Genomic DNA, 11,732 nt, shown 5'->3' with positions numbered 1-11,732 from the left:
GGGGCCTTATCAGATATCAAGCTGATAAGAACAGAGTTTAAAATGATTTATTAATTACTAAAAAATATTTACAATATAGGATATAAAAAGCAGTATGATAAAAATAGGACAAAGTAGAAACTGCGACATGGGCATAAAAGCCAGGATTCATGACTATGGCATGAAAAGTACAGGACATGTACCAAGGGCGCACCCCAACAGCGGTCACCCATGTTTCATCTTGCCCCATGTTGACACCGCAGCCAGGTGCGCAAGTGTGGCACCGACGGTGTCGGGGCTCATACTCCAGGCGGAGGAGGAAACAACCGCGGGACTGGACACAGGTTTCCACCGAAGGGGCGCCAAGTGGCACGAGAAAGGGCACCGGTTACATGGGCTCGTAGCCTGCCAGTATAGCATGATTTGAACAAAAACAATAAAGGTCGCGACATGGGCTCAAGTTGCCAGCTGAGTGCAAAAGTACGAAAAGAAGGAGATGAGTGCGACATGGGCACAGATTTGCCAGCTATGTACAAGGCGTGGGATGGTGACAGTCCAAGGAGTTTAAGTTAGTTGCAGTTTCTGCGAGTGTCTTGGGAGTCAGCGGGGTGACTGCGGTGGTCGAGGAACTGGTGTGCAGCTCGTGGCTCGAAACCAAGGTGGCGGAGGTAGATGTAGCGGCTCCAGCGAATACTATTGCTTACCATCAGCTTGGCCATGGTTTTCGAGTAGTTTCTTTCTATGCCTAGGCGCTGGAGGACGGCGATGTTGCTGGGGTCGTATCCCCCCAGGGAGCCAACGACTAAGGCGTCGCAGAATGTATCGTAGCCTTGAGACCTGTGAAATTGGGTGAGGGCGGCATACTTGCTTGTTTTTAAGGGTCTAACCTGGTTGAAGGCATCGTCACCATTCTCGAATGGAATGGCCACGTCAATGATGGTGGCCGACTTCGTGACTTCGTTTATAGCAACGAGGTCTGGGCGGCAGTTGTCTTCGAAGCCGGGGACGCATTGGTTGCATCTGATAGTGATGTTAGGATCGTTGACGGCGCGGTAGAGCCTTCTCAGGACTGCGTTGTGTCGCTTGATGGCCAGGTGGAGATTTTTCCGGCAGTGATTAAGGACGTGGGCCAAAGTCTCCTTTGGGTAACCACATCTGCAGCATTTTGAAGACAGATTACCGAAGCGACGAAGGCCGTGTAGGGGGACCACACTGAGCCGAGCTCTGTGGATAAACCGCCAGTCGGCAAACGCAGTGTACTTACCGTCCCTTAGAAAGTGATTACTGGCAGGGTGCTGAGCGGTAAGTTTGTAGGCTTTGCCTTGGTCTGGTTTCCTCAAAAAATTGTTCAGAAGTGACTTCTTTGCCAGGTTGGTAGGAATCTTGGAGGCGGCGTGTCTCGGTATGGGGAGGCCGTTTGAGGAAATCATGATGGTATCGTCGAGCTTGACCCAAGAGATGTCCATTGTTTTCTGCAGCCTTCGGGAGGCTTTACGCAGACCGTGTCCACGTGGAGAGTGATGTCAGTAGGGTCATAGCCAAAGTTGTTGTCCATGGACTCTGTGTAGGTAGGTGCAGAGGTCTTCCTCTGAGGGTTTCCGGTCGGATTCTCTTGCGGACGACGCTATGCAGGAAGTTTAGTGCAATGGATTTCACTTTGGGGTCTCTAGAGGAGAGGAGGTGGACAAAGGGGATTGATGCGTTTACGCGACAATGGTCTTTGTTTGTAGCTCTCACAGAGGTAATACGGGTTAACTTAAACTATCTTAAACTAGCTTATAATCTAAAAGAAAATAGGAGAGGGAAGAACAAAAGGGTAAGAATAGAAGAAAAAAATGCTGGGTACCCAGTGTTTCTTTCTTGTCTGGTCTTCACTCTTGACGAAATGGGGACTTCTATCGCAGTCACTTGTAGTTGTCCTTTTCAATCGCTCCGATCAAATGAAAGAGTCTATATCGCTAAACTCTCAGTTCTTCTTGTTTTCGTCTATGTCAGTTCTTTTTCTGTAGACGACCTCGGCACTTTGTCTCGATCCGTGACGACGACCACTTTCTTTTTCGTCCGCTTCTTCTCGACGCTAGCTTCGGAATGCCTCACCCACGCTCCCTGACTTGCCTCAGGGCCTTTGTTTCACACCCTGTTTCCGGTGTTATTCTATGAAATTTCGTTCTCACCAGCCGGAAGGAAAGACCGCCAGAGAATTCGAAGAACAGACATAGAACAAAGGATTAACGAAACTTAATACTAGGCTTAACGCTACATATATATATACAACAATATGGCGTATCGCCACATATGCCCCCCCTTAAGAATCAAACTCCGTAATGCAACTTACGGTAATCTATTTTACACCCACGAAGATTATACGGGTGTTGACTTATCACATCTTTATTACTATTAACAATTTTTTTCTCGTTATTACCCTCCTGTTCTCTCGATTGGTGGTTTCCTACACCTGATCTTGGTTCTCTGTTGGGTGTCCCCATCCTCAGGTATTCATATGGATCCCCAACTTCCAATTCCTCTTCCTCGACTGGTGCTTCCCGCATTTCGCGATGTCGAGGAGCTATTCTCTTACTTTCTTTATATACTGGGGAGTAGCATAGTTTTAGGCGGTCGGTATGCACCACCAATTTTTCCTTTATACGATTACTACCAAGTTCAACTGTTACAGGGCCTAACACACGAATAATCCTATACGGCCCTAAATATTTTGGGGAAAATTTTCCCGTACCTCTCTGCTTACCCTTTCGAAGCAACCACACCTTCTGACCTTCTTTCCACACACTAATTCTTTTGCCGTCGTTTTCTCTTATTCTGTTTTTTCGGTTCCGCTTTCTCCCCAATTCGTAAGCAGTTCTCCTTAACACATTCAACTTATCTACAAATTCAGGACCTCTTTCTTGGCGTTCTACATCCCCAACATTTTCTTCTGGGAACGCGCTAGGAAAACGAGGGTCAAACCCATACAGGAGAAAGGCTGGAGATTCATTAGTCGCTGAATGGGTTGAGTTGTTGTAAGCGAACGCAGCAGGGTGAATGAAACTGTCCCAATTACGATTGTCGCCCTTTGATATCCGGGCAATAATACCACATATGGTTTTATTAAAACGTTCGCATACGGAATTTGAGGACGGGCGATAAGCGGTCGTAACATTATGTTTAATTGTTAATTCATTACATACTCCCTGGAACAAACCAGAAGTAAAATTTGCCCCTCTGTCAGATATAATGACGTTGGGGCAACCATACCGACATATAATATGGTCAAAAATTTTATCAGCAATCTCCTGAGCAGACTGATTAGAGATGGGGATTGCTTCAGCATAGCGGGTGTAAATATCGACTATGGTTAATATGAATCTATTCCCTTTCTGGGATGTCTGAAGTGGGCCTATGATGTCTGTAGCCACTTTCTGGAGGGGAAAATCAGCGGTCTCAGTTTCTTGAAATGGGGCTCGGCCTCTGTGTAAATTATGCTGCTGGCAGGTTTTGCAGCCCCTGATTACACGCTTGACATGATTTTTTAAATTTTTTATATAGTAATATCTATCGATTATATTACATGTTTTCTCGACCCCAAGGTGGCCAGACAGGGTAGAGCTATGGAAGGACCATATCACACGATCAATCATATCTCTCCCTACACACACACGGGCCCACCTCCTAAGCCCCATTCTTCCTGGTTTTACATTCATAACAACCTCACCGTCAAGTTGGAATTCAGGCTGTTGAACACCACTTGTAACCCCTTGATTGTCAGTTCTTTTACAATTGTTACGTAACTTCATTAGGAAGTCATCTCTCTCTTGCGATTCCACTACCTGCCGCCATAGTTCCTTATTATCAATGACGTTACTGCTCACATCTTTCTCTAACTTCTTATTACCATAATCTGGCCGTGATAGTAAATCCGCAACTTCATTACGTTTTCCTTTTACGTGGTTTATCCTTACATCATAATCAGCGATCTCTGTTGACCACCTCATGATCCTTTTGTTATGGTTTCTCATATTGCCGATGAAGATCAAAGGCTTGTGATCTGTGTGCAGCTCGACTCTGTATCCAAGAATTAACGGCCTGAAGTGACGCAGCGATAATATTATGGCCAAACATTCTTTTTCGATTGTTGAGTAATTTTTCTCGGCACCTACGAATTTTCGGCTGAAATATCCCACCGGATAGAATTCACCATCCTCCCTCTGTCCTAACACTGCGCCTGCACAATAGTCCGACGCATCAGAATATAAATGAAAGGGGGACCCAAAATCTGGGTGTTTCAATAATGGGGGTTTCGATAGTATGCTTTTAAATTTTTCAAAACTATCTTGACAGTCGGCATCCCACGCAAACCTTGCATTTTTCTTAGTTAATTTAGTTAGCGGGAGCGCAAGATCTGAGAACTTAGGTACAAAGCTCCTAAAAAATCCCACCATCCCGAGAAAACTTCGCACTCCTTTCACACTACAAGGGGGTTCCAATTCGAGTATCGCCTTCATATTGTCGACATCCGGGAGTATCCCTTCCTGACTTATAACGTGGCCTAGATATTTAACTTGCCTGACAATAAAAGAACTTTTTGTGGGATGTAATTTCAAGTTCGTTTTGTCCAATGTCCCTATCACCTCATCCAGGAGAGATATGTGATCGTGGAGTGATTTAGAGAAAAGTACTATATCGTCCTGGAATACATAGCAATTTATGCCAACAAAACGGGCTAACACTTTAGACATTACCGCCTGGAAGAACCTCCCGCTATTCTTCGCGCCTTGCGGGAGACGGCACATTTGAAATTTACCCCAGGGAGTCGAAAATGCAAAAACATGCCTAACAGATTTATCTAAGCTTATCTGAAAATAGCCAGATTTTAAATCTAGGACTGAGAAGTACTTGCTCCCATGAAACTTACTTAGTATCTCGTCTACTCTGGCTATAGGGAATTCCTGGGTTGTAGTGACCTCATTCACGCGCCTCAGGTCGAGCGTCATCCTGATCTCCCCATTTTCCTTTTCTACGACGTGGATTGGGGAATTCCACGCGGACGAACTTTCTTCGATTATCCCCGCTTTTAGGTACGCATCAGTCAGTTCTCTCAACTTAGGCAAGTGGCATTCGGGAATGCGATATTGCCGCACGTTTACCGGTCTGTCCTGATCAACGATCGGTTTGTGGGACTCGCCTATCATACCCGTTAATTCCTCGACGCGTTCGGCGAAGCAACCTGGGTGTTTTCTGAATATGTCATGCACCTTTTTCTTCTCTTCCGAACTTAAACCTTCTAACCCTTTAATTACTATATTTGAATCGCTCGTCAATTCATCGTGTACATCTATATACGCGCTACAACCACGTGTTTTCTCCTCCATGGATACTCTCATACTATCTATGACCTTATAGATCTCCCCAATTACATCCATCCCTAGAATACCTTCGTATTCTACGTGTCCCGGTAATAGCATACACGCGATCCTCACTTTACACGCCTGATTCCTGTACTCCACTTTTGCACGTATTAATTTCTCACACTCTGTCACTTCACCGTTTATCCCCCTGATTCCCAAGCCTTCACCGTCTGCTGTTGCACGTGCTATGTTCCGGTTCGATATACCCCTTATCACCTTAGAATTTATAATAGATTTTTCCGCCCCTGTATCTATAAGAAAGTGACACTTCACGCCTTCTATTCTTCCTACCACTAGCGGAAGACCTCTTTGCGATTTAGTTACTTTTTCGGCCAGTCTCACATTTATGAAAGGAACGTTATGCTGACCAGTGTTACGCTCCTCTACAAGTTTAAATGATTTTTTCTACGTTCCGGGCAATTTCGAGCGAAATGACCTATCTCTCCGCACGTGAAACACCTTTTCCCTACAACTTTGCTCTTCTGTTCGTCTCTATTCGCCATCTTATTCACGGCCTCAACCAGTGATTCGACTTTCTTCTCCAATTCCCTAATTCTATCGTCATCTTTATTTCCCCTAACTATCCTATCACTGCTCTTGCCTACTATGGCATCCGATTCTTCCTCTATCCCCACGTTTACGTTTTTACGTTCAAAACGATGATCGCATTCAAGTCCTATCGCTTCCTCGCCCTCGGCTATAACAAACGCCTCTTCGAGGGTCTTAGGGGCCCTTCTCAATACATTTCCCTTCAAATTACCTTTCAGTCCCTTTACAAATCTTTCCTTAATTATATCGTCCGTAAACGATCTCAATTTGTCGTTATCACTAATGGCCCTTGCCAACAGAGTTTTTGTGCGGATTGAAAATTCCGTTACAGATTCATTTTGTCCTTGCTTTAAACTTAAAAGTTGGTCCAAAATATCTTTGTCTCCAGCTTCTCTTTTCTTGAAGCACTTTATTAAGTCATTCTTAATGTCTTCGTACGACCCGGGGTATTGGTCAAGGAGACACATGAATGTCGTCAGCGGTTCTCCTTTCAGCCTCGATTGCAGGACGGCAACTTTGACTTCATCATTCCACCCGGCAAGCTGGGCAATATTTTCTATAGTTCGAAAAAACTGTTTCACATTTACGGTGTCCCCCTGAGTTCCCGTAAATATAGGGATCATCCCTAGAAAGCCCGTCACCACCAAAGGTTGAGCGGGGCTCATTCCGTTACTGCCAATTGAACTACCGACTTGGCCGTCCATTATTGTTACACTAATCTTAATAATATATAATAATTACACAACACAAGAATAGATATAACACAAATTAACCCTATAACACGTGTGGCCCGTATACCTCTTCACAGTTGGGAGCCCGTTTTGTTGGCATAAATTGCTATGTATTCCAGGACGATATAGTACTTTTCTCTAAATCACTCCACGATCACATATCTCTCCTGGATGAGGTGATAGGGACATTGGACAAAACGAACTTGAAATTACATCCCACAAAAAGTTCTTTTATTGTCAGGCAAGTTAAATATCTAGGCCACGTTATAAGTCAGGAAGGGATACTCCCGGATGTCGACAATATGAAGGCGATACTCGAATTGGAACCCCCTTGTAGTGTGAAAGGAGTGCGAAGTTTTCTCGGGATGGTGGGATTTTTTAGGAGCTTTGTACCTAAGTTCTCAGATCTTGCGCTCCCGCTAACTAAATTAACTAAGAAAAATGCAAGGTTTGCGTGGGATGCCGACTGTCAAGATAGTTTTGAAAAATTTAAAAGCATACTATCGAAACCCCCATTATTGAAACACCCAGATTTTGGGTCCCCCTTTCATTTATATTCTGATGCGTCGGACTATTGTGCAGGCGCAGTGTTAGGACAGAGGGAGGATGGTGAATTCTATCCGGTGGGATATTTCAGCCGAAAATTCGTAGGTGCCGAGAAAAATTACTCAACAATCGAAAAAGAATGTTTGGCCATAATATTATCGCTGCGTCACTTCAGGCCGTTAATTCTTGGATACAGAGTCGAGCTGCACACAGATCACAAGCCTTTGATCTTCATCGGCAATATGAGAAACCATAACAAAAGGATCATGAGGTGGTCAACAGAGATCGCTGATTATGATGTAAGGATAAACCACGTAAAAGGAAAACGTAATGAAGTTGCGGATTTACTATCACGGCCAGATTATGGTAATAAGAAGTTAGAGAAAGATGTGAGCAGTAACGTCATTGATAATAAGGAACTATGGCGGCAGGTAGTGGAATCGCAAGAGAGAGATGACTTCCTAATGAAGTTACGTAACAATTGTAAAAGAACTGACAATCAAGGGGTTACAAGTGGTGTTCAACAGCCTGAATTCCAACTTGACGGTGAGGTTGTTATGAATGTAAAACCAGGAAGAATGGGGCTTAGGAGGTGGGCCCGTGTGTGTGTAGGGAGAGATATGATTGATCGTGTGATATGGTCCTTCCATAGCTCTACCCTGTCTGGCCACCTTGGGGTCGAGAAAACATGTAATATAATCGATAGATATTACTATATAAAAAATTTAAAAAATCATGTCAAGCGTGTAATCAGGGGCTGCAAAACCTGCCAGCAGCATAATTTACACAGAGGCCGAGCCCCATTTCAAGAAACTGAGACCGCTGATTTTCCCCTCCAGAAAGTGGCTACAGACATCATAGGCCCACTTCAGACATCCCAGAAAGGGAATAGATTCATATTAACCATAGTCGATATTTACACCCGCTATGCTGAAGCAATCCCCATCTCTAATCAGTCTGCTCAGGAGATTGCTGATAAAATTTTTGACCATATTATATGTCGGTATGGTTGCCCCAACGTCATTATATCTGACAGAGGGGCAAATTTTACTTCTGGTTTGTTCCAGGGAGTATGTAATGAATTAACAATTAAACATAATGTTACGACCGCCTATCGCCCGTCCTCAAATTCCGTATGCGAACGTTTTAATAAAACCATATGTGGAATTATTGCCCGGATATCAAAGGGCGACAATCGTAATTGGGACAGTTTCATTCACCCTGCTGCGTTCGCTTACAACAACTCAACCCATTCAGCGACTAATGAATCTCCAGCCTTTCTCCTGTATGGGTTTGACCCTCGTTTTCCTAGCGCGTTCCCAGAAGAAAATGTTGGGGATGTAGAACGCCAAGAAAGAGGTCCTGAATTTGTAGATAAGTTGAATGTGTTAAGGAGAACTGCTTACGAATTGGGGAGAAAGCGGAACCGAAAAAACAGAATAAGAGAAAACGACGGCAAAAGAATTAGTGTGTGGAAAGAAGGTCAGAAGGTGTGGTTGCTTCGAAAGGGTAAGCAGAGAGGTACGGGAAAATTTTCCCCAAAATATTTAGGGCCGTATAGGATTATTCGTGTGTTAGGCCCTGTAACAGTTGAACTTGGTAGTAATCGTATAAAGGAAAAATTGGTGGTGCATACCGACCGCCTAAAACTATGCTACTCCCCAGTATATAAAGAAAGTAAGAGAATAGCTCCTCGACATCGCGAAATGCGGGAAGCACCAGTCGAGGAAGAGGAATTGGAAGTTGGGGATCCATATGAATACCTGAGGATGGGGACACCCAACAGAGAACCAAGATCAGGTGTAGGAAACCACCAATCGAGAGAACAGGAGGGTAATAACGAAAAAAAAATTGTTAATAGTAATAAAGATGTGATAAGTCAACACCCGTATAATCTTCGTGGGTGTAAAATAGATTACCGTAAGTTGCATTACGGAGTTTGATTCTTAAGGGGGGGCATATGTGGCGATACGCCATATTGTTGTATATATATATGTAGCGTTAAGCCTAGTATTAAGTTTCGTTAATCCTTTGTTCTATGTCTGTTCTTCGAATTCTCTGGCGGTCTTTCCTTCCGGCTGGTGAGAACGAAATTTCATAGAATAACACCGGAAACAGGGTGTGAAACAAAGGCCCTGAGGCAAGTCAGGGAGCGTGGGTGAGGCATTCCGAAGCTAGCGTCGAGAAGAAGCGGACGAAAAAGAAAGTGGTCGTCGTCACGGATCGAGACAAAGTGCCGAGGTCGTCTACAGAAAAAGAACTGACATAGACGAAAACAAGAAGAACTGAGAGTTTAGCGATATAGACTCTTTCATTTGATCGGAGCGATTGAAAAGGACAACTACAAGTGACTGCGATAGAAGTCCCCATTTCGTCAAGAGTGAAGACCAGACAAGAAAGAAACACTGGGTACCCAGCATTTTTTTCTTCTATTCTTACCCTTTTGTTCTTCCCTCTCCTATTTTCTTTTAGATTATAAGCTAGTTTAAGATAGTTTAAGTTAACCCGTATTACCTCTGTGAGAGCTACAAACAAAGACCATTGTCGCGTAAACGCATCAATCCCCTTTGTATGTACACAGTTTTACCGCACTGACTAGATACAGTCGTATATATCAGCGGCTCGCTATCCACCTGCTGCTCGGGATCCAACGCAAAGTATATACGTGTCAATGACAAGGACCGCGCGAAATAATAATAAAGGCTGCCATTATGCTGTTGTGTAAGAATCTCCCGCAGCGTGCTAGCGCCGAAATCGTCCACATGCCCTACGACCACAATAAAGGAAACATCACTAGATGCAGTACCCTTTCCGACATATGCGAGGTCACACACGGCGTCCACCTCCTCTCCTCTAGAGACCCCAAGGTGAAATCCATTGCACTAAACTTCCTGCATAGCGTCGTCCGCAAGAGAATCCGACCGGAAACCCTCAGAGGAAGACCTCTGCACTTACCTAAACAGAGTCCATGGACAACAACTTTGGCTATGACCCTACTGACATCACTTCCACGTGGACACGGTTGCGTAAAGCCTCCCGAAGGCTGCAGAAAACAATGGACATCTCTTGGGTCAAGCTCGACGATACCATCATGATTTCCTCAAACGGCCTCCCCATACCGAGACACGCCGCCTCCAAGATTCCTACCAACCTGGCAAAGAAGTCACTTCTGAACAATTTTTTGAGGAAACCAGACCAAGGCAAAGCCTACAAACTTACCGCTCAGCACCCTGCCAGTAATCACTTTCTAAGGGACGGTAAGTACACTGCGTTTGCCGACTGGCGGTTTATCCACAGAGCTCGGCTCAGTGTGGTCCCCCTACACGGCCTTCGTCGCTTCGGTAATCTGTCTTCAAAATGCTGCAGATGTGGTTACCCAAAGGAGACTTTGGCCCACGTCCTTAATCACTGCCGGAAAAATCTCCACCTGGCCATCAAGCGACACAACGCAGTCCTGAGAAGGCTCTACCGCGCCGTCAACGATCCTAACATCACTATCAGATGCAACCAATGCGTCCCCGGCTTCGAAGACAACTGCCGCCCAGACCTCGTTGCTATAAACGAAGTCACGAAGTCGGCCACCATCATTGACGTGGCCATTCCATTCGAGAATGGTGACGATGCCTTCAACCAGGTTAGACCCTTAAAAACAAGCAAGTATGCCGCCCTCACCCAATTTCACAGGTCTCAAGGCTACGATACATTCTGCGACGCCTTAGTCGTTGGCTCCCTGGGGGGATACGACCCCAGCAACATCGCCGTCCTCCAGCGCCTAGGCATAGAAAGAAACTACTCGAAAACCATGGCCAAGCTGATGGTAAGCAATAGTATTCGCTGGAGCCGCTACATCTACCTCCGCCACCTTGGTTTCGAGCCACGAGCTGCACACCAGTTCCTCGACCACCGCAGTCACCCCGCTGACTCCCAAGACACTCGCAGAAACTGCAACTAACTTAAACTCCTTGGACTGTCACCATCCCACGCCTTGTACATAGCTGGCAAATCTGTGCCCATGTCGCACTCATCTCCTTCTTTTCGTACTTTTGCACTCAGCTGGCAACTTGAGCCCATGTCGCGACCTTTATTGTTTTTGTTCAAATCATGCTATACTGGCAGGCTACGAGCCCATGTAACCGGTGCCCTTTCTCGTGCCACTTGGCGCCCCCTTGGTGGAAACCTGTGTCCAGTCCCGCGGTTGTTTCCTCCTCCGCCTGGAGTATGAGCCCCGACACCGTCGGTGCCACACTTGCGCACCTGGCTGCGGTGTCAACATGGGGCAAGATGAAACATGGGTGACCGCTGTTGGGGTGCGCCCTTGGTACATGTCCTGTACTTTTCATGCCATAGTCATGAATCCTGGCTTTTATGCCCATGTCGCAGTTTCTACTTTGTCCATTTTTATCATACTGCTTTTTATATCCTATATTGTAAATATTTTTTAGTAATTAATAAATCATTTTAAACTCTGTTCTTATCAGCTTGATATCTGATAAGGCCCCCATCAGGGGCCTTCCAAATATCATTT

At 45.2% G+C, this 11,732-nt stretch overlaps 2 protein-coding genes across 2 annotated transcripts; one reads left to right on the top strand and one right to left on the bottom strand.

The window, feature by feature from the left end:
- Window positions 1-548: 548 nt before the first annotated feature.
- Window positions 549-1,445, bottom strand: LOC136968338 (uncharacterized). Its single transcript, XM_067262339.1, has one exon. The coding sequence runs from the start codon at window positions 1,443-1,445 to the stop codon at window positions 549-551; it is 897 nt and encodes a 298-aa protein (XP_067118440.1).
- Window positions 1,446-10,175: 8,730 nt separating this feature from the next.
- On the top strand, window positions 10,176-11,159 carry LOC136968337 (uncharacterized). Its single transcript, XM_067262338.1, has one exon. The coding sequence runs from the start codon at window positions 10,176-10,178 to the stop codon at window positions 11,157-11,159; it is 984 nt and encodes a 327-aa protein (XP_067118439.1).
- Window positions 11,160-11,732: the final 573 nt, after the last annotated feature.

This window comes from Centruroides vittatus, unplaced genomic scaffold (genome assembly GCF_030686945.1).
Source record: "Centruroides vittatus isolate TY-2023 unplaced genomic scaffold, ASM3068694v2 contig_145, whole genome shotgun sequence".
Taxonomy (NCBI): Eukaryota; Metazoa; Arthropoda; class Arachnida; order Scorpiones; family Buthidae; genus Centruroides; species Centruroides vittatus.
This window is presented reverse-complemented; position numbering and strand designations above follow the sequence as displayed.